The sequence below is a fragment of the Bos indicus genome, chromosome 18 (assembly GCF_029378745.1).
Source record: "Bos indicus isolate NIAB-ARS_2022 breed Sahiwal x Tharparkar chromosome 18, NIAB-ARS_B.indTharparkar_mat_pri_1.0, whole genome shotgun sequence".
Lineage (NCBI taxonomy): Eukaryota > Metazoa > Chordata > Mammalia > Artiodactyla > Bovidae > Bos > Bos indicus.
In genome coordinates, this window is record NC_091777.1 from 35,735,709 (window position 1) to 35,759,101 (window position 23,393).

General features: G+C 41.0%; 1 protein-coding gene across 7 annotated transcripts in view; it reads left to right on the forward strand.

Annotated features, from left to right (window-relative positions):
- The window catches only part of CTCF (CCCTC-binding factor), a 45,672-nt gene extending 27,230 nt beyond the window's left edge, over positions 1–18,442 (forward strand). For 5 of the 7 annotated variants that reach the window (XM_070770780.1, XM_070770783.1, XM_070770782.1 and 2 more), the window contains 8 exons: positions 2,205–2,338; positions 4,606–4,726; positions 5,312–5,461; positions 10,926–11,086; positions 11,441–11,623; positions 12,303–12,438; positions 15,510–15,671; positions 16,952–18,442. In XM_070770780.1, coding sequence (XP_070626881.1) covers positions 2,205–2,338; positions 4,606–4,726; positions 5,312–5,461; positions 10,926–11,086; positions 11,441–11,623; positions 12,303–12,438; positions 15,510–15,671; positions 16,952–17,136 — 1,232 coding nt within the window. In that variant the 3' untranslated portion in view covers positions 17,137–18,442. Of the gene's footprint in view, positions 1–2,204; positions 2,339–4,605; positions 4,727–5,311; positions 5,462–10,925; positions 11,087–11,440; positions 11,624–12,302; positions 12,439–12,774; positions 15,490–15,509; positions 15,672–16,951 lie in introns of those variants that run through there. The other 2 variants (XM_070770785.1, XM_070770786.1) reach the window with 2 other exon arrangements.
- Positions 18,443–23,393: the final 4,951 nt, after the last annotated feature.

A 23,393-nucleotide genomic window follows, 5' to 3' on the forward strand; every position in this document is an offset into this window, starting at 1 on the left:
ATCCAGATTCTCCACCTCATTTTATATGACGACTCTTGTTTTCTCTGATGTGTTGGTTGTCTGATGAACATGATCAAGTAAGGGTTGGCCTATAAGCAGTATGCTGTGCAGTAGTGTATTTGTTAATGTGACTTAGTCACTTCTCACCAACTCCCTAGTTTCTACCCAGACTCTTGACGATGATAATATGTTTTATTTGGTAGTTTGAAAATCCTAGGGAAAAGGCAGAAGACTGGATAAAAGCAGCTGAACACATTATAGGACTGCCAAAATGGGAGTGCCTTGATGTGGGCACTGTGTCATGGTCAAGTCCTCAGCTTTGAAAATAAGAAATTTGGCTATTTACGAGTGATTTGGCAGGACTAATTCATACTAACCAAACCCTCAAGAGTCAGGAGCATAACAGAACATCAGTTTATGGTGAAGAATGCACCTTTTTATTTTGTAGATGCAATAGTATTGCATCCTAGGGGGCACCCTTGCCTATGTCCAGATGCTGCAGCAATTGAACGGTGTCCTGGTGGGCGTGGACCTTGAGCAGAGGGACATAGTCGGTCATGTGGTACAACCTGATGAAAATTCATGTCCCACAGCGGTGTCTGCTTGTTTCCTAATTGCCATGCTTAGGTCTATCGGAGGCAGGCCTCTTTCTCCCCCTTTGGTAATGCTAGGTAAACATTGGAAATTCTTTGTTTTCAGCTTACCGTGTCCTAATAGGAATTGATGTTGCTTTCCTTCTCTTGTTAATTGTTGTTTTACTTACCTATCTGTATCTCCAGACTGTACATTTTTCATACATAAGAACTCTGTCCTTCACTCTTAATCCTCAGTGTAACTAAAGAAGCAAACTGAATAAAAACATTCTTTGAAATTTTCTAATAATTGCTGTCATATCCAAACACATTGCCCTCTCCAGTATTCTCAATCTCTGGGAAAATCATTTCTACAAATGGCTGGTCCCATTTATAACATTGTGAGTCTTCCTGATTCCATTCTCAAAGGTAGCCTGCCTTTGATTTTGGTGTTTGAGATGACCTTGCTGTTCACTTCTTACCCACGATTACAGATGGTGATGATAATAACCTATGAAAACAGTACTGTGTTCTGCTGTCAGCTTTATCTCTTTGTTGTGAATATTACTTGGTCATAATATTTCAAGTGCAGTGTTCAGAATATAAAGTGGCTAGAGAAGATCTTCTAAAGTCATGTTACATTATGAGGCTACTATAGGAAGACATATTAAAAACAATAAGATTGTCTCAGTGAAAGGAAAAATAAAACAAGAAAAAAACCAAGAAATATAGAAGATATAAGTGAAAGTGAAGTCGCTCAGTCGTGTCCGACTCTTTGCGAACCCGTGGACTATAGCCTACCAGGCTCTTCTGTCTATGGGATTTTCCAGGCAAGAATACTGGAGTGGGTTGCCATTTCCTTCTCCAGGAGATCTTCCCAACCCAGGGATTGAACCCAGGTCTCCCACATTGTAGGCAGATGCTTTACCGTCTGAGCCACGAGGGAAGTCCATAGAAAATATAGTATTAGTTCAAAAAATATTTAAATATTCCATGAGTTAACATTCAGATCACAGAATATTAGATATGGATATTTGAAAACAGTCTATTTAAATCACATAACATAAAAGGCAATATACTTTTAAAGCCTTTGGTAAATCTCTACCTTATGAAACCAAATTAAAATAGAAAACATGTTATTATATTTCTTTTTTTTTTTTAAAGAAAAAGTTGGTCAATATGGACAGCTCACTGGTTCTGTATATATAATTTCAATACAGTAAGTTTTGATGTGTAGAAGAATCTTGAGTCAAATGACTATTAATTCTGTGACCTCTATTAAGGTTTAAAAGATGTGTTCTGTATTTTTTTAGATGGGTTGAAACAGGTATTTCTATTAACCTTTAATCCATAGTGATCAGAATATTCACAAAATAGGGATAAAAATGATTTTGTATTCAAAGACAGCAGACTCAAAATGGTAATTAAGAAAAACTAAACATTTGGCATGTGTTTTTAATATTTTGAGATTGGTGTTATAAAGTCACCTGGGCTTACCCATAGCTTTTGGAGCTATTCTCAGGCATGGTCGGTGAGATAACCAGGGTCCAGCCTCATGCTGCAGTTGTGCCACACATTGAGCTCTGAAATTAACCATGTCCTTGTCTTTCTGTTATGTCCTCCTTTGTCCAGGTACTCGTCCTCACAAGTGCCCAGACTGTGATATGGCCTTTGTGACTAGTGGAGAATTGGTGCGGCATCGTCGTTACAAACACACCCATGAGAAGCCATTTAAGTGTTCCATGTGCGATTACGCCAGTGTAGAAGTAAGTTCAGTGTAGAAGTTCAGCTCCTTGTTGGTTCCTTCTCTTAAGAAGATCCTGACTCCTGTGTGACGGTAGTTGATATCCTCATAATACAAGATAGAGTATCTTACTAGATTACTACCACTCCTCCTCCCCACCACTAGAAAGAAAGATTTGTAATGAGTGTGAAAGGTTTACCCATTAAAAAAGAGTACTAATCCACATGTTACTAATGTTACAGGCAAATTCTACCAAACTGCAAAGAAACAAGTCACTATACCAAGAGTATTTTAAAAATGGAAGATTTTCTCACCATAATTATTTGAGGTTACCTTGTTACCAAAACTGGATTCAGTTCAGTTCAGTCGCTCAGTCATGTCCGACTCTGCAACCCCATGAATCGCAGCATGCCAGGCCTGCCTGTCCATCACCAACCCCTGGAGTTCACTCAGACTCACGTCCATCGAGTCGGTGATGCCTTCCAGCCATGTCATCCTCTGTCGTCCCCTTCTCCTCCTGCCCCCAATCCCTCCCAGCATCAGGGTCTTTTCCAATGAGTCAACTCTTCGCATGAGGTGGCCAAAGTATTGGAGTTTCAGCTTTAGCATCATTCCTTCCAAAGAAATCCCAGGGCTGATCTCCTTCAGAATGGACTGGTTGGATTAGGATACTTCTAAAAAGAAAACTGTATGTTTTTCTCACAGAAAAGCCAAAATTTTAAATAAATTAACAGACCAAATTTAGTAATAGAGTATTACTAAAATGTGATTATTAAATAGAATATATCTAAAATGCAAGAGTAATTTAACATTAGGAAATTATTGGTGTGTACTACATTGAGAGATTAAAGAAAAATCACATGATCATTTCCGTAATTGAAAAACTATAAAATTTGATAGTTGATACTGTTTAAAGTTCTAGCAAGTCAAGTGTAGAAGAAAATGTTTTTATTATGAGAAGTATCTACTGGCAGCCTATAGTAAACCCAGTCTAAGTAACTTTGAAACAAGATACCCATCACAGTTAGAATTTCAACATTGTATTTAAAATCCTAGATAATAGCATAAAATAAGTAATGAATTATAAATGAAAAGACAAAACTGTCTTTTCTTACAGACATATTTTCTTACATAGAAAATCTAAGAGTTGGCTGAAAAACCTAGAGCATTTGAGTTCAGTCTAGTGGTCAGATCCAAGGTGAATACACTGGAATTAATGACTTATTTTATGCAGTACCTATACTAGAAAACAGGTTCAAATTCTAACAGCAGTAAAAATGACCTGGGGGTAAACTGAACAGCAAAAAGCACCTAATACCTATAAGAAGAAAATGTCTCAGAATTTTCCAAAGGACATTAATAAATACACATGTCAAGTTGATTCTGAATTTCAACTGGAAGTGTATATATGAATGACTAAAAAATTTTTGAAAAGGGAATGAAGGGCTTTTGCTGTTGGCTACTGTAAAACTATATGATAAATGAAGACAGTATGATATTGGAGCCAGAAAAAAGAGTTGGCTGAAAAAGAATAGATCCTATGGTGTACAGGAATTTAATATGTGATAAGTCCTAGAACTGAACTGAACTATAGTCCTAGAAAGAGAATTATTCAATAATATTGTTGGAACCATTCTTTAGCCTTAGAGAGTGTGTGAAATTTTTACTGTGTAGAAGTACAGGGGGATTTTAGTGTAAAAATTGGAACACTTAAAAAAAAATGGAACACTTTTTAAAATTTTCAAGTCAAATGTTAGTATTTGAAACCCTCCTTAGAGTCACTCTTTTGTTGGAAAGATACCCAATTGAAGATGAAAAGCATAAGTCCATAGGGAGGAAGGTGAGAGGCCGCTGGTGCCTGGCCTGTCTGGGAAGTGCTGTTGAAAGAAAGAGAGACTGAGGAGAATTAAAATGCACTTATAAACTTGGATTCACGTTTGTTAGCAACTTGATCCATAAATAAGCATGAATTATTTTAAAACTATTCTGGAGAATTTTAGACATATAAAAGAAGTAGATAGAATAGTATATCACAACCCCATGGACCTATCACCTAGCCTAAACAGTTAATAGTAACTCATCTTGACTCATGCCCTATCCATTTTACCCACTTCCTTAGATTATGATAGGGATTTTAGAGGCAACAGTTAAAGAGGAAGAAATACTGTCCTTTAGACTTTTTCTGTTACGAATTTCAGTTTCCAAAACCAAAGCTTTTGGGCTTGACCCACGGTGTTCATGTCGTAACCTATGTTAATACAGGTTTAAGAGGTTTTGTTGCTTTTTCAGGTCAGCAAATTAAAACGTCACATTCGCTCTCACACTGGGGAGCGTCCTTTCCAGTGCAGCTTGTGCAGTTATGCCAGCAGGGACACATACAAGCTGAAAAGGCACATGCGAACCCATTCAGGTAGGACTTCTCCCTTGCTTTCATTAATGAACCACTTTTTAGTGGATCCCATGGCACCCTGGGAACCACCACATACCCTCATTAGTTACCCAAATGGAAACGGGCATGAGAGTAGTATATAATTGACACATGTTCTCTGGCATACCTTCAGAATTCATTGCTCTGAATATACACCAGAGCATGGAAATTTTTTACTGTTAGAAGTCTGGGTAGATTACCTAACCCAGCTTGTCAGTTTTTCAAAGTACAGTCTTTTTCTAAAAAGAAAAACTTGCAGGTCCTCCTGCTATCATCCCATCTGTTCTCCTCCAAAGGTAAGTACTGCTGTAGAAACTACTCTTATTAACATGAAGGACTCTGTGGCAGAGCTGGGCAGAGCAGAGGTGGTGGCCACAGTTTGGGACTTCTTACTCATCTCTCAAGATAGGCCTGAGCCAGGCAGTGGGCCTGAGCCTCATCCTTCCTGAGTTAAGAACTGTAGATCCTCTGTGGCTTGGCATATCTGCCGCCTGGTAACCCTTCAATTAAATGGTAGTTATTTAGTCATTTCGTCTAATTTGTTCATTCTGTATTTTTTCTTTGAAGGGGAAAAACCTTATGAATGTTATATTTGTCATGCACGGTTTACCCAAAGTGGTACCATGAAGATGCACATTTTACAGAAGCACACAGAAAATGTGGCCAAATTTCACTGTCCCCATTGTGACACTGTCATAGCCCGAAAAAGTGATCTGGGTAAGTCAACTAGTGGCAAATGAAAAATAAATTTTGACAACTCTATGAAGATAATGATCACAGGTTACTTCCTTTTCTGACTTTGTGAGTTTTGTGTGTTGTGAATGGCCTGCTATTTAATAAAAGTCATTGCTTATGCTATTTTTTTCTGTCTCTTCTTTCTCTTACTGAAGCTACACTACAAAAGTTTTTCCTGACTATAGCTCATCTATAAATAAATGGCAACTATAATGAGAGAAAAGTGTATTTTTAATTAGTAGCCTTCATTGGTAATGTTAAAAGTCCCCAAATAGAGAAGTAACATAGTATGGTTCGAACTAAGGTCAGTCCACTTCAGTTTGGGGGGTTTTTTCCCCCAGAATATTTGTACTTTCTTTAGGTAATTAGACTGTTATATTGATTTGGTGATAGCTGTAATTGTGTACATAACTAAGCTACAGTTAATATAAAGGCAGAGTTTACTGGTAGAAATTTTAGGATAAGGTCACCTGAATTTATCCCTTTGTGTTTCTTATTTAAAATAGTTAAAAATACTGCCCCAGTCTGTTCTCTGTCCAAAATGTACTGCTCCCTACAAAATAATAATGCATTTAGATAAATTGTACCTTTCAGGTTGTCTTTATACTTTTATTTTACTTTTTTACTTAATTGATCTTCACAGCAACCATATGAAGTCATCAAGGCATATTTATTCGAGCTTTGTAGGTGATAACCAGGTGTCTTGACCAAAGTGATACAACACAGCTTATGAGGGGCAAAGCTGGACTTCAGTCTTCGGGAATCCTCTAGGGCTGCTTCTCACACTGGGGCATGTATAAGTACCCAGGTCATATCAGGAGCATACCAAACCAGGTCATAAACCTGACTGTCTTTCTGCAGCATTGGTTTTACTCAGAAGGTTTTGAGTAAAGTTACACAATTGAACTAGTATCTTAAAACATTTTTACATTAATATGACTATATTGAACAAACTGCAGACCAACATAAAACATTTTTAAGATGAAACTGTGAGCTTGAAGTAGAGGCCATTGGATTCCACATAAGATCCAGTGGGTCATGTGTCATCCTACTCTGGTGTAGAAAGGATTTTAGAAAAATTTAAGTACTGTTCTCAGATAAACGAAAGAGTTTTACTGTTCTTACCATATAGAAACTAAAACCTAAACCAGTAATATCTCATGGCACCGTGTTAACTGTTAGGCCACTGTTTGGATTATTCGATTTTTTAAATTTATTCACTATCCTGATGCAAATGAAAACCTTGAGTGTTTTATACTTGCATGATAACCTCTTCAGTTCAGTTCAGTCGCGCAGTCGTGTCCGACTCTTTGCGACCCCGTGAATCGCAGCACACCAGGCTTCCCTGTCCATCACCATCTCCCGGAGTTCACTCATACTCAGGTCCATCGAGTCGGTGATGCCATCCAGCTATCTCATCCTCTGTTGTCCCCTTTTCCTCCTGCCCCCAATCCCTCCCAGCATCAGAGTCTTTTCCAATGAGTCAACTCTTTGTATGAGGTGGCCAAAGTACTGGAGTTTCAGCTTTAGCATCATTCCTTCCAAAGAACACTCAGGGCTGATCTCGTTTAGAATGGACTGGTTGGATCTCCTTGCAGTCCAAGGGACTCTCAAGAGTCTTCTCCAACACCACAGTTGAAAAGCATCAATTCTTCGGCACTCAGCTTTCTTCACATCCATACATGACCACTGGAAAAACCATAGCCTTGACTAGACGGACCTTTGTTGGCAAAGTAATGTCTCTGCTTTTGAATATGCTATCTAGGTTGGTCATAACTTTCCTTCCAAGGAGTAAGCGTCTTTTAATTTCATGGCTGCAGTCACCATCTGTAGTGATTTTGGAGCCCAGAAAAATAAAGTCTGACACTGTTTCCACTGTTTACCTATCTACTTGCCATGAAGTGGTGGGACCAGATGCCATGATCTTCGTTTTCTCAATGTTGAGCTTTAAGCCAACTTTTTCACTCTCCACTTTCACTTTCATCAAGAGGCTTTTTAGTTCTTATTCACTTTCTGCCATAAGGGTGGTGTTATCTGCATATCTGAGGTTATTGATATTTCTCCTGGCAATCTTGATTCCAGCTTGTGTTTCTTCCAGCCCAGCGTTTCTCATGATGTACTCTGCATGTAAGTTAAATAAGCAGGGTGACAATATACAGCCTTGACGTACTCCTTTTCCTATTTGGAACCAGTCTGTTGTTCCATGTCCAGTTCTACCTGTTGCTTCCTTACCTGTATACAGGTTTCTCAAGAGGCAGGTCAGGTGGTCTGGTATTCCCATTGCTTTCAGAATTTTCCACAGTTTATTGTGATCCACACAGTCAAAGGCTTTGGTGTAGTCAATAAAGGAGAAATAGATGTTTTTCTGGAACTCTCTTGCTTTTTCCATGATCCAGCAGATGTTGGCAATTTGATCTCTGGTTCCTCTGCCTTTTCTAAAACCAGCTTGAACATCTGGAAGTTCATGGTTCACGTATTGCTGAAGCCTGGCTTGGAGAATTTTGAGCATTACTTTACTAGCGTGTGAGATGAGTGCAATTGTGTGGTAGTTTGAGCATTCTTTGGCATTGCCTTTCTTTGGGATTGGAATGAAAACTGACCTTTTCCAGTCCTGTGGCCACTGCTGAGTTTTCCGAATTTGCTGGCATATTGAGTGCAGCACTTTCACAGCATCATCTTTCAGGATTTGAAAGAGCTCCACTGGAATTCCATCACCTCCACTAGCTTTGTTCGTAGTGATGGTTTCTAAGGCCCACTTGACTTCACATTCCAGGATGTCTGGCTCTAGGTGAGTGATCATATCATCGTGATTATCTTGGCCGTGGAGATCTTTTTTGTACAGTTCTTCTGTGTATTCTTGCCACCTCTTCTTAATATCTTCTGCTTCTGTTAAGTCCATACCATTTCTGTCCTTTATTGAGCCCATCTTTGCATGAAATGTTCTTGGTATCTAATTTTCTTGAAGAGATCTCTAGTCTTTCCCATTCTACTGTTTTCCACTATTTCTTTGCATTGATTGCTGAGGAAGGCTTTCTTATCTCTTTTTGCTATTCTTTGGAACTCTGCATTCAGATGCTTATCTTTCCTTTTCTCCTTTGCTTTTCACTTCTCTTCTTTTCATAGCTATTTGTAAGGCCTCCCCAGACAGCCATTTTGCTTTTTTGCATTTCTTTTCCATGGGGTGGTCTTGATCCCTGTCTCCTGTACAATGTCCCAAACCTCCGTCCATAGTTCATCAGGCACTCTATCTATCAGATCTAGGCCCTTAAATCTATTTCTCACTTCCACTTATAATCATAAGGGATTTGATTTAGGTCAGACCTGAATGGTCTAGTGGTTTTCCCTACTTTCTTCATTGGCAATAAGGAGCTCATGATCTGAGCCACAGTCAGCTCCCAGTCTTGTTTTTGCTGACTATATAGAGCTTCTCCGTCTTTGGCTGCAAAGAATATAATCAATCTGATTTCAGTGTTGACCATCTGGTGATGTCCATGTGTAGAGTCTTCTCTTGTGTTGTTGGAAGAAGGTGTTTGCTATGACCAGTGCGTTCTCTTGGCAAAATTCTATTAGCCTTTGCCTTGCTTCATTCTGTACTCCAAGGCCAAATTTGCCTGTTACTCCAGGTGTTTCTTGACTTCCTACTTTTGCATTCCAGTCCCCTATAATGAAAAGGACATCTTTTTTGGGTGTTAGTTCTAAAAGGTCTTGTAGGTCTACATAGAACCGTTCAACTTCAGCTTCTTCAGCGTTACTGGTTGGGGCATAGACTTGGATTACTGTGATATTGAATGGTTTGCCTTGGAAACGAACAGAGATCATTCTGTTGATTCTGTTACAAGCCACCTGCACTTGTAATGATAACCTCTTAGACCTTACATAATAAACTCTTTATGAGGTAGTTAAGGAGCTGTCAAATAATAGTTATCTGCCCAAACCATTCCCAAACAAGTTTGTGTTCCCTCTTTAAAGCAGGTCTGATTTCACATTAATATGCAATAATTAAGATTCATCACCTTGGGACACAGGAAGGCATGGCCTTTGGAGGCAGACCTACCAGATCAAGATTCACCTCCAAATACTTACTGTTCTAATAAGGTTTTTTTTTTTTTTTTAACTGATAATATAGGAATAATTCCAACCTTACAGAATTATTATTGTAAATATTTAATAAAAATATAAAGTCTTTGACATTAACTGTTAGGTCTCTCTATCTGAGGAGCAGAAGTTGAGTCTAAGAATTATTTTAAATGATATATTTATGTATAAAAAGTCTTCATATAGTGAACATGTGTAGGGAGTAAAAAAATACGCCATCCCTTTCTCTTACCTATTTCCGTTCCCCAGAATTGGCCCTCTTTAAGTTTGATGTGAGGCTTCCCTTGTGGCTCAGTGGTAAAGAATCCACCTGCCAATGCCTGGAGTAGGAAATGGAAACCCACTCCAGTATTCTTGCCTGGGAAATACCATGGACAGAAGTGCCTGGTGGCTGTAGTCCATGGGGTCTCAAAGAAGTCACTATTTAGCAACTAAACAACAACAAAAGTTGGAAGTGATAGCACTTTGATTGAGCCGTAAATTCTTGACCCTAAACGCAGCTGGCTCCTCAGTTTCCAGCTGTTTGTCCTCATCAGCTGTGTCCCGTTCATTCCACAGATTCTTGAGCACCTGCTATGTGGGAAGTCGTATGACAGTAGGGTAAATCATTAACTTTGTTTAAACCTCTAATCTTCCTTCCCTTTTCTCTTTGCCTCCTTCGTCTCAGTATGTAACCTCTTTTCTTACTTTAGATACACAGAAAATGCAGCAGGTTGAAACTTCGAATTTCCTCTTTCCAGATGTGTAACTTACCTGCGTTCATCCTCTTTCCCCATCGGCTTCTAGAGACCTTGTGTCACTCTTCGTGTCTGTGGCCTGCCCTTTGCCCTGATCCCATTCTCCTGTGTCCTGGCAACATTTACATGATCAAGTATTGCCTCTTTACCTTCATTTTCAAGTTCTCCTTAATCTTTCCCCTCAACTCTAAATGTCCTTGCCCCCTTGCAGACACACAGCTCAGGCTTCAGCCCTGTTCCACTTACTCCTTGTCTCAGTAAGTGGCTCCACCATCTGCTCAGTTTTCCAAGCCAGGAACCTGGAGGTCATTCCTGATACCCACCTTTCTCTTCCTCACTCTGGTCAGTCACTAAGTCCTGTTGATTCAGCTTCTTAGGTCTCTCGTCAGGTCCCCTTCCCTCCATACCCACTGCCATCTCCAAACTACCACCTTCCCTCACCTGTTGAGTTTTAACGTCTCAACTGGTCTCCATGTCTGTTTTTACTCCTTTTTTTCCATTTTCTATATAGCAGCCAGAGTAACTATATTCAGAAGCAGAAAGAAATGTGTTCTTAACTCTTTGAGATGTTTGTGTTTTCACAAGTTGGCCTGGGCTTTGTGTTTTGCTTTAAGGTGTCCACTTGCGAAAGCAGCATTCCTACATTGAGCAGGGCAAGAAATGCCGGTACTGTGATGCTGTGTTTCATGAGCGCTATGCCCTCATCCAGCACCAGAAGTCACACAAGAACGAGAAGCGCTTTAAGTGTGATCAGTGTGATTACGCTTGTAGACAGGTAGGAACCTTCATAGTTAGAAAACAATTGATGTCTCATCAGTGTTGGGTTTTATCAGAGGGTTTTTATATATACCTTATATGAAATTAAGTCCAGGACTTGAGAGAAGGGAAGAATTTGGTACTGGGGCCTGATGCTTGGGAGTGATCTACAGAAGCAGCAGAAGTGAGTATACCTGCTAGGATTTGGGGAAGCAGTTTTGTATCCCGATCAGGTTTACGTTATCCTCTCAGCAAGCGGTTCTGGGCCTGGACCCTTGGAAGAGAAAGGTCTTTAGAGTTACGCATGCAGGTGGTGGGGGATAGCAGCCCTAAGACAGGATCTGAGACTTTCCTTCACCTCGTTCTCTTGCAGGAGAGGCACATGATCATGCACAAGCGCACCCACACTGGGGAGAAGCCTTATGCCTGCAGCCACTGCGACAAGACCTTCCGTCAGAAACAGCTCCTTGACATGCACTTCAAACGCTATCATGACCCCAACTTTGTCCCTGCGGCCTTTGTCTGTTCTAAGTGTGGGAAAACATTTACACGCCGGGTAAGAGTCAGAACTTGACTTCCTCCCTTACAGTTCTTGATACCATCCATGTTCTTGATCTTCTGTTGCAAAGCAGGGCAGTTTTCTCCATTGAGATTATAGAGATAAACTATCATTTGGAAAGGGTCAGTCATTTCCACCCCACCACATCACACATGTCCATGTGTGAACCTTTCCACTGATGGGGAACTCAGTATTTTTAACAGGTCTGTCTTCACTTGCTGCTGCTGCCAAGTCGCTTCAGTCGTGTCCGACTCTGTGCGACCCCATGGACTGCAGCCTACCAGGCTTCTCCATCCATGGGATTTTCCAGGCAACAGTAGTGGAGTGGGGTGCCATTGCCTTCTCCCCTGCCTTCACTTAGGGTCATGTTGGTCAGGTCTGCACAGGACAGGGAGCTTGGTCTGATTCTCCCCTGCTCAGAGGACCTAACCCCATTTTCTGAGCAGCTCTCCTCTCCCACCCACCCTTTTCTCTCTCTCCACCCACTCCAGATGGAGACCATTTTCCCTGAAAAGGAAGAGTATGTTCAGGACACATTTAGCAGACACGAGAACATTGAGACTTAATATGGATAACCACCGCCCAATTGTTTTTTTTTATTAAACTAAAAGAGAACTTCCAATTTTAATCTTACCTTTTTTAGTAATGTGAACGAGAATTTTGTTCCTTTTGTTAGAATACTATGGCAAGACATGCGGATAATTGTGCTGGTCCAGATGGTGTAGAAGGGGAAAATGGAGGAGAAACGAAGAAGAGTAAACGTGGAAGAAAGAGAAAGATGCGTTCTAAAAAGGAGGACTCCTCTGACAGTGGTAAGTGACTTTTGTTTCTTGAGTTAGTTAAAAGTGGCAGGTTTTGGTGCAATGTTTACAGTGTATTTATGTAAAGACGTGCTGGAATACAGAGATAGGCCACTCTCTCGTGCTTCCTTTAAACCTCTAATCTTCCTGATGTGTGTATATATTTACAACAGCAGTTAGCTTATTTCCAGAGCAAGTTTTTTTTTTTTTTTTTCCTTATGGTGTTCCATTGCTTGATAAGATATATTATGTTCAGTTAAAGCTGAAGCAAAATTAATATCTTTATACTCAATTTACTCAGATTAGTGATATTCTAAGGCCAGCAGAGTTTCTTTTCTATGTTCATAGCTTTTACATTTAGGAAGCTGGTCTAGATTTGAGCAGTGAATCTAATGGACATGAAGAAGGTTGCTTAAGCATCCTGACCAACTTCTGGTTTGACTGCCTGTGTCAGCCTAGCCTTGAGATGTGTTGATCAAATCCATGAAGGTCAGCCTTTCTCTTCCTACCTTAATCTCCCCATTTATAATTTAAAACTTTGCCAGTTTTCCTAACATTGATGTTCTTTGGGGTGTTAGTCATGAAATCCAGGCAGAAGGTATATGTGTTGAGGTGCTAAACTCATGAAATGGGGTGGAGAACAAGAGTGTTGGTAATGTAGGCGTCACATTTGATGAGACAAACTCATTCCAAAGTGTGAGGTTTTATAATGTGGATGCTTGGGTTACTGGCACCTAGTTGAGAAGGCGCATCCATGGCTTCAGTGTTTGAGACTTGTGGAAAAGGGTGCAGAGGAGTTCTGTTTTGGGGAAGGTGCTTACAGGTGACGCCTGATGGATTTCTGAGAAGCTCTAAGTTTGTCTTCTACGTTGCTTTGTCAGAAATAGTGGGAAAGGAAATGAAATTTCTGAAAACTGAATATATGTATCACTTTATTGGTTTTATTATAAAAGTTGTTCATGAAAATACTAGGTCTTTTATATTTAAATATATAAGAAGTCCCTTTTGGTTTTTTATCTTAAAAAAGCCTTCACTTTTCTATTCAGAACTTTTTATGGGGGAATATTCATCTAAGCATAAGAGTAATTTAATTTTTGCTGCCTTTTCTAGTGGAAAATCTTGGGTTTTAAGTGAATGCCTCCTTTAAAATGTCACTTTGCTTAACTTTCTTTTTTCACTTTAATTTTTATAAAAGCACATCACACACTACTGAGAATCATTGTGGAATCCCTTTGTTTGGTAAAGAAATTGAGTGGACTGTTGGGAGGTGCCAAGTAATGTCAGTGGGCCTCAAGAACCAGCAGAGATGCCCAGATAAACTTGAGCTTCAGGACACCTGTAGTAGCTCTTGGCTGCCGAACCTTCTCCAGCCACAGACATGCCTTTTTTCTCATGGCACTGCCATGGTCACTTCCGTGGTTCATCTCCCAGCTAGACCAGCTCCATTCTCCTAATTGTACTTTTACCAGAATCAGCTGCACAGTTTAATGAGAGTTCCTAATAGGTTTCTATGGTTCCTCCTTTCGTCTTCTGCACTGGAGAAGACAGGAGGAGGAGTTGCACAGCTTTGGGGCCTGTTGTCTCTTTATCCCAGAATGTTTGGACTGGTGAAGGCCAGAATCATATATGTTCCCTCCCAGAAGTTCTGCCTGTTGGTCATCAAGAGAAATTGACCACCAGAGTCTAATACTATTTTCAGGGCTTTTAACCAAAATCTCTCCAATCCAATAAGCTTTTGACCCTATTAACTTTGTGTGCTTCTCCCCCTGCCCCCTGCTCAGTTCTGACTGAATTTGTTTAGCTTTCTAGGCGTTGGGCCAACTTAGGCAATAGGGGGCTTGAATAAGTTCAGCAGGGAAGCATGTCGTTCTTGACACGCTGCCACGTACCAGTACGTTCCCCACATTTTCACTTAGGATTTCAGTCACTTGACAAGGCTTTTTGTCCTGACGATCAGGCATTTACCCACAGATTTCTAAATTTAAACATTTGGTGTGAGCAAAAGAGAATGTGCTTGTAACCTGTGCTTCTTGGAGGAAGGCAGGCAGGATATCTTTTGTGCCATGGCAGTGGGGGAGGGGTAGCAAGAGCTCTTCAGTTGCCTACAGATGTGGGCAGCAGAACACCCCTAAACTGTGGTTAGTTGTGCCTTATAAATCACTTCAGTTTCTCCGTTTCTATAAAATGAGGGTAATACCTCTTACTTAATGAAGCCTATATGGAATAATGGAGAATTTTTATAAACTCTGATGTCCAGTGTAAAAAGCATCTGTGATGATGTGGTAGAATGTAAGTTGCAGAGCACAATTACAGGCATTATCTCTTTGTGATCCTTGAGAGTGCTTTAGAAATTACACAAGGAAACTGAGGTTCAGTGTGGTTATCATCCTAGGTCACACACTTAGGAGATCTGAGACTCAAAACTGTATTACCAGGCTCTTCATCAGTGTTCTTTCTACGATAGTTCCCTCTCCTTTTATGTGGTAATTGCTTTAGGGAGAAGGTAAGGGAGTTAGGAGGACCTACTAGGTTTGGGACAGCTGGGAATTAAATTCCAAAATTTGACCTCAACACTTTTCCTAGTAAATGGGGCCTCACGGTGCTTCAAGAACTTTATACACACAAACACACACACATCTTCCACCACTCTTCAGGGGTCCATCTCAGGCTTCGTGTCCTGTTTTATCTGTGTATAGTAGGTAAAGGGAACATTTGTTTCATTTTCAGCTTAAAACACCACTTGGTGGGGGCATTTATATAACTGGCATAAGTTGGAGTTGCCTTTAAGAATTTGAAACTCAATATTTTGATATCTAAAGACAAAAGAATATCCAGTCCACATAAAATATGAATAATGGTATCCAAGTTGATTTGCTTATTAACTTAGCATTAATACGAGCTTACTTTGTTTAGTGCTGAAAACAAAAATTCCAGTGAATGGAATTTTTAAATGGGCTGTTAACGATGAAAATAAATATTTAAGTGGACTTCACAGAATACGTGATTATTTGTGTGTTGCTTTTCCTTCCACCACTCGTCTCCTTGCCCCACCCACCACCTCTTCTTCCTGATTTCATGAGAAGAAAATGCTGAGCCAGACTTGGATGACAATGAGGATGAGGAGGAGCCTGCTGTGGAGATTGAACCCGAGCCAGAGCCCCAGCCAGTGACCCCAGCCCCACCACCTGCCAAGAAACGGAGAGGACGCCCCCCTGGCAGAACCAACCAGCCCAAACAGACCCAGCGTAAGTTGCTTGTCTCAGCTCAGTAGGCTGGCATCCTCTCCCAACATGTGGGGAAGCCAGACGGGTCCTTGTTCTTTGGGTAGGTGGGAGCTGAGCCATGAGAACAAGTTAAGGTCACACTGGGAACAAATTCTTAGGAAGCAGTTTTTTAGTTTTTTATTGGGGAACATCTGAGAAAGTCTCTAGAGGACTGTTAAGTTTCAGCAAGATAAAGTCCAGAGTTGAAGGGTGCTTTCTATGAGATGGGTACTGTCAGTGTGGGAGGGTTTTACAAAATAGAGTCTTACCTGGCAAAATTGACATGGTAATGAATGTAATGTATAAGAGCCAAATTTTAAAGGATGGAGGAATAAAGGGATTTCCATGACAGTGTCCCTCCTAAGAAACCCAGACCCATGGATTCTGTTGCTGGCTTCCTGATTTATGAGAGGACATTGGGGAGCAGTCCTGTACTGGACATGGCCCTTGTAATTGCAGGCTCTTGGGAGTCTCAGGTCTCTGTTCTATTCATGAATCTCCTAAAAGCTGGCAATTCTCTTTCTTTCTTCAACAAATGCAGCGTCCATCTGTTTTTTTTTTAGTATGTTCCTTGAGCCCCATGTCGAAATGTCTTGTTACAGTGGGGTGGTTGGGGAACTATTTGACCTACAAAGATTTGAGTGAACCAACTGGTGGTAGGACCCTCGGTGTTGGACAGCTTCAGACGCAAAGATATCAGGTTCTGGAACTTCTCTGGAGGTTCAGTGGCTAAGACTGCACTCCCATTGCAGGGGGCCCCAGGTTCGATCCCTGATCAGGGAACTAGATCCTGCAGGCCACAGCTAAGCTCGTGTGCTGCAACTAAGACCTGGCACAGATAAATTTGTTAAAATGTCAGGTTCTTTTGCTGTAGGTGGGTCATCTCTAAAACAGACCTGCCTACATCCTGCACTCTGAAGTATACCTTGTCTTGTACTGTCTGCATTTTTTGCCTGTGTCACACTGACTATTGTGAAGCCCTAATTTATGAGATAAAGGAAAACTTAAGGTTTTTAATACATGATTTGGGAGGCATATGAAGAGGAATGTCAGTGCTTTGTTTTTTGGTATTATCTAGAGTATTTGGGCTTTGTGTATGGCCACATTATAGGTTATTAAATCTTTTTTATTGATGTTCTCTATATCGAAACTGAGGCTTTCCTGTGCTGCTCACTTTCATTTAGTGTCAAGTCTGAAAAGACTCTTGCAATTCTTGGGGGCTTTAATGGAGCATTTGTTTTCTTCATGCTCTTCTTTGCCAGCAACAGCCATCATTCAGGTCGAAGACCAGAATACAGGTGCAATTGAGAACATTATAGTTGAAGTCAAAAAAGAGCCAGACGCAGAGCCTGCGGAGGGGGAGGAAGAGGAGGCCCAGCCAGCTGCCACAGATGCCCCCAACGGAGACCTCACGCCTGAGATGATCCTCAGCATGATGGACCGGTGATGGCGGGGCCTTGCTCCTTGCCAGGACTGCTCTGGGCTGTGTTTAAACGGCCTGCATCTTAATTTTCTCCCTTCTTTCTTCTTTTGGCTTTGGGAAAAGCATCATTTTACCAAACATACTGAGAACTAAAACTTCAAGGATGATGTTAGAAAATGTGATTTAACTAGAACTTGCTGTTTGATGTTAGCAAATCATGGAATGTTCTGAGTCCCTGAGGGTTTACTGTGAAGTGCTGAGGACAGTGTTCACGCCTCCCTGGTTTTCTTAGCTGGAAACAGAGACATTGAACCCTCTCTCTTGCAATGGTAAACCACTCCAGAAACCACCACCGGGTTTCCCAGAGTTCTTATGGTCTACTTCCCAGGAGAGTTTTTAATTGTAAATGCAGACTTGGGAAGGACTTAGACTTTTAAACTGGTTTTTGCTTTTGCTTTTCCCTGACTCCCTTTGCTTGGAGTCAGCTGCACACCAGTAGTATGGCATGCTACGATTGGTTTCTGTCCTGAAGACTTTGCCTCTTTCTTGGCAAAGTTTCTGGTATGGTCAAGCTTGTAAATAACTTTTTTTACATTTTAATCTTTTCCATTAATTACGAGGTTGAAAAGAAGTGCAGTGTAAGAAAACCCAGCATTTTAATTACTTGCAAATTAAGTTACTACAGACGGTAGTTTGTAAACGTTGACAAGGAATTGGATCACAATCATGTCGCAGAACAGCACCGAGACTGCTGCCCGCTCGTGACGGACACCCACATGGAGCATCATGATTCCAACCCATGGAGCCAGCATTTGAACCTTGTACAATTAACTTTCGGTTATGATTTCCCATCTACATTTTCTTTGCTTTGTTCGTAGCTGAGTTTCGTGTTTTATAAATCCTCTCTTGAAGCAGAAGGGTGATTATGAGTGGGTCACAGCAGCTCTTAAAAGCTGGGCCAGGAAATTTCACTAGGTCAGTAATTTAAACTTCGGATCTTCAAAAAAATAATAATGTGAAGCAAAACCAATTCAAAGTGATTCTTGCACATGAACTGTCACATGTTTAAAATGTGTTTTTAGAGAGCCTCAGTCTTGCTGATTTCAAACACTTTTTTCTTCTGTGTATTGCTTTTAAGAGAGCCATCAGTTAGCTATCAGACTCTAGGTTGATGCATTTTGTACTTAGCTGTACTGTGTGATATTTTTCATTATTTTAGGACGCCAACATGAGACCTGTAATAAAATATGTAATGGGGTTGAAAGCTGGGGAGGAGGATCTACTGCTGTACAGCTAATAAATCATAACGGATTAACAAGTGCTCCGAACACCCCCACTTGTGTGATTCCTGCCTAACCAGGGGCCCAGAGGGGTCTGTGTGCATAACCTCAGACAGCGCAGACCTCTTTCAGAAGCAAGCTGTGTTTCCAGGATGACCACTTCTGTCTAGCAGATGGGCGATGATCTTGGCAAGTGATGGAATATTGAGGGCATCCTGCTACAGGTTTTAATGCCCCAAAGTGTATGAGTAGAGATGTGAGTCTATATAGCTGCCAGCCCCCATGATCCACGTAAAGAGTGGATTCCCTGTGGTAGAGCAGGTGGACCACAGAGCTTAAAGAAAAAGGGGCCAATGGGAAGCTCTGGCCTCATGATCTCAGCACAAGAATTCCCTGGTGGTAAAGTGGATAAGAATCTGCCTGCCAATTCAGGGGACATGAGTTCGAACCCTGGTCCAGGAAGATGCCACATGCCACATGGCAGCTAAGCCTGGCATGACAGCTACTAAAGGCCATGCACCTAGAGCCTGTACTCCACAAAAAAGAAGCCATTGCAATGAGAAGCGTGTGACCCTCAACGAAGAGTAGTCCCCACTCAACCACAACTAGAGAATGCATTCATGCAGCAACAAAGACCCAGCAGAACCCAAATGTAAAAAGATTAATAGTAACTTTAAAAAATTGGCTCACGGAGGACCGGGATCAATGCATCAAGCTTTGCTAAATGCAGGGGAACAGAAAGAAACTGGGCCCTAGAGAAGTTCACTTGAAAGGGGGGACCGATGTGCCACTATCAGACTGTGGGGAGAGACACCTAAAGAACATAGCTCCCTGTTAGCACCTGGGAAGCAGGATGGGAAGGAGATGCGTTAGGAAGTTTCTGTATTGGTGAATTTCCATCTTGCTGTTGTCCATTTCTGGGCAGATTGCTCTGGCAGAACCATTTTAGGTGAAAGCTTTGGCCACACATTACAGGGTTTTTTGGTTACTGAAGTATAGTTGATTTATAATGTATTACTTACTGCTGTCCAGCAGTGTGATTCAGTTATATATACATTTTTTTTAAATACTCCTTTCCATTTTGGTTTATCATAGACTATTGAATATAGTTCTCTGTGCCATACAGTAGGACCTTTTTTTTTTAATCCATTCTATATATAAAAGCTTAACATCTGCTAATCTCAGCCTCCTTCTCTGTCCTTCCCTCTTGGCATCCGCCAGTCTGTTCTCCATGTCTGTGATTCATAGATAACTTTATTTGTGTCATATTTGAGATTCCACATATAAGCGATATCATATGGTATTTGTCTTTTTCTGATTTACTTCACTTAACATAGTAATCTCTAGTTGCATCCATATTGCTGCAAGTAGCGCTTTTCATTGTTTTTTGTGGCCGAGTAGTATTCCATTGTGTATATGTACCACATCTTTATCTGTTGATGGACATCTAGGTGGCTTCCATGTCTTGGCAATTGTGAATAGTGCAGGTATGAACACAGAGTGTGTGTATGTTTGAATTATAATTTTGCCCAGATATGTGAGCAGGAGTGGGATTGCTGGATCAAATGTTTTTTTATGATGGCCATTCTGACTGTTAAGAAGTGGTACCTCACTGTAGTTTTGATTTGCATTTCTCTAATAATTAGTGATGTTGAATATCATGTGCATATTGGCCATCTGTGTTTCTTTGGAGGAATGACTTAAGTCTTCTGCCCATTTTTGGGTTGGATTGTTTAATTTTTAATTGTTGTATGAACTCTTCATATATTTTGGAGATTAAGCCCTTGTCAGTTGCATTATTTGCAAATATTTTTTCCATTCCATATGTTGTCTCTTAGATTTTTTATGGTTTTCCTTTCCTATGCAAAAGCTTATAAGTTTGATAAGGTCCCATTTATTTAGTTTTGTTTTTATTTCTATTGCTTTGGGACACTGACTTAAAACATTGGTACGATTTATGACAGAGAATGTTTTGTCTATGTTTTCTAGGAGTTTTATGGTGTCTTGTTCTGTTCTAAGTCTTTAAGCCATTTGTGTTTATTTTTGTGCATGGTGAGAGGGTGTTTTCTAACTTCATTGATTTACATGCAGCTGTGCAACTTCCCCAGCACCACTTGCTGTAGAGACTTTCTCTCATTGCATATTCTTGCCTCCTTTGTCAAAGATGAATTGACTGTAGGTGTGGGCTTATTTCTGGGCTGTCTCCTCTGTTCCATTGATGCATGTGTCTGTTTCTGTGCCAGTTTTGATTACTGTAGCTTACAGTCTGTATCAAGTCTAGGAGGGTTATGCCTCCTGCTTTGTTTTTCTTTAGGACTGCTTTGGCAATCCTGGGTCTTTATGGTTCATAGGAATTTTAGGGTTCTGTGTCCTAGTTCTATGAAAAATGTCATGGGTAGTTTGATAGGGATTGCATTACAATTGTAGATGGCTTTGGGTGGTTTGGACATTTTGACACCATTTTTCTAATCCAAGAGCAGGGAATATCTTTCTATTTCTTTGAATTAGCTTCAATTTTCTTTATTAATGTTTTATATAGTTCTCATCATATTTAAGTCTTTCACTTCCTTGGTGAAGTTTATTCCTCAGTGTGTTGTTTTGGGGGTTATGATTTTAAGAGGTATTGACTTTTGTACGTATCCTTTCTGATGTTTCATTGTTGGTGTAAAGAAATAACAGCCAATTTCTCTATGTAATCTTGTATCCTGCTGCCTTGCTGAATTCATTTATCAGTTCTAGTAGCTTTTGTGTGGAGTCTTTAAGGTTTTCTATGTATAGTATTATTTCATCTGCATATAATGATAATTCTACCTCTTCCTTCCAATTTGGATACCTTTTATTTTTCTTGTCTGGTTACTGTGGCTGGGACTTCCAATGCTCTGTTGAAGAGAAGAGGTGAAAGTGGGCATTGTGGTCTTACTCCAGGTTTTCATGGGAAGGCTTGTAGCTTTTCACCATTGAGTATTATATTGGCTGTGGGTTTGTCATAAATAGCTTTTATTATCTCAAGGTAATTATAGGGTGCTTTTCTTTTTTTGGCCACACCCCATGGCATGAGGCACTTCCCTGACCAGGGATCAAAGCCGTTGTCCCCCTGCATTGGAAGCATGGAATCTTCCACTAAGGAAGTCCAGGGGGTTTTAAGCAGAATTTGAACTTACCGGTTTTCAGTGAAAAGTAAGTACGGAAGACTAGATGTGTGAGGTCTTTGGCTGGTTGGTAGTGTTCATGCAGTGGGATCTCCCAGGAAAATTGGTATCATCTGGGACTATGAACCAGGCAGTCAGCAACTTGGATTGACTGAGGCTGTCAGGGCATTTGCTCTCTATCCCATGCATGGGCTAACCTCTACTGCCACCAGGGAGCAGAGTACCTGCTACCTGAGTTGTTTCAGTGGGCAGGCAGCTTTTTAAAAAATTTTAATTTTTTAAATTAGTATAATTGGTTTACAGTGTTGTGTTAGTTTCTGCTGTACAATGAAGTGAATCAGCTATATGTATACATATGTCCCCTCCCTCTTGGACCTTCTTCCCACCTCACCTCCATCCCACCCATTTAGGTCATCACAGAGCACCGAGCTGAGCTTCTTGTGTTTTATAGTAGCTTCCCACTAGCTAGCTATTTTTATAAAAAGTTTTTTTAATTATAGAGAATTCCCTGGTGGTCCAGTAGTTGGGACTCCATGTTTCCACTACAAGGAGCCCAAGTTCAATCCCAGGTCGGAATACTAAGATATTGCAAGCCATGTGGCATGGCCCCCCCCCCCCCAATAAATTTAATATAATAGAAAATCTCTTAATAGAACAGCAAGCAGTTTATCTGTATTTTCAGCATAGCTTTTCTATTGTGTACATTCAAACTGTTTACAAGCAGATTGGTTTTGCTTGGGGAGGGGGCAAGAAAAATGACATTCTGATGTCTGATTCCCTCCCTACCTCCCTACCCATCCTCACCATTGGCACATCCCCATGATACATCCTGTATGACTCCATTAAATGTAAAACCTTCTCCCAGTACTCCGCACCAGAGAACTTTTGACAGGAACCTTGTGGCACTTCCGGGAGCTGCAGCCTGGCCTGTCATCCTGTACTGCTGGAACAGGCGAGGCTTATTCCTCACTATGAGCTCTAAGCATTTCTTGAGTGCCTACAGGGTGTTACGCTGTCTAGAACACACAGACGGTCTTGAACAAATTGAAGGCTTCTCTCCTTGAGTCACTCACTTGTGGGAGCTGAGTCCCATGTGTTCTCTAGGCCTCTGATGGCAATTATGTTTGTTTTGTCACTGCCACCTTGACAGCAAGCAGTTAAGGAGATATGTGGCTAGCCCAGCGCCCCTGTCCTGATCTCCAGGTTGATCTGGTTTCCTCCTCCACAGCCCTCTGCTTGTTCCCATAGCACTCACTAGACAATGGCTGATGCTACCAATGTGGCTGTTGGTCTTGAGAATCCCGCCACCTGGGAGCAGCTCGAAGCCTTTGGCATTTATTCCCTCTTGTTTTTCTCATTCGAATCATTCTGAACAGAAAAATCCCAGGGAGGAAGGTTTTCTGTCCTTCTGTTCTGGAGTCTTACGTTTGTCACAGTAAGACTTGGCAACTGTGAGTGTTCACTGAGTTCCAGATACTATTGTGAGCACATCTCTTAATAAACATTTAATCTTTATACTCCGAGGTAAGTTTAAAGTTCCAGCTTAGAAAACAGGAACTGGAAGCCCAAAACAGAAAGATGAGGTGATTTACTCAGTGTCAAACAGCTGTTAAGCAGAGTCAGGACTTGAATTCAGGCAACGTACCTTCAGAACTTTGATTCCTGACCACTTGGCCATACTGTGTGTGAGCTCACGCCCTAGAAGCAGTTGATGGCTTCTGTGGTCTTCCCAGAGTCTTAACTTGAACTCCCTCCTTTCGGATTAGGAGGCAGCAGAGCAGGACTTCCTCTCGCCTCTGTTGGCAGGAACTTAGCTCCCTCTCCAACTGAGTCCATCCCTGTAGCCCCTGGG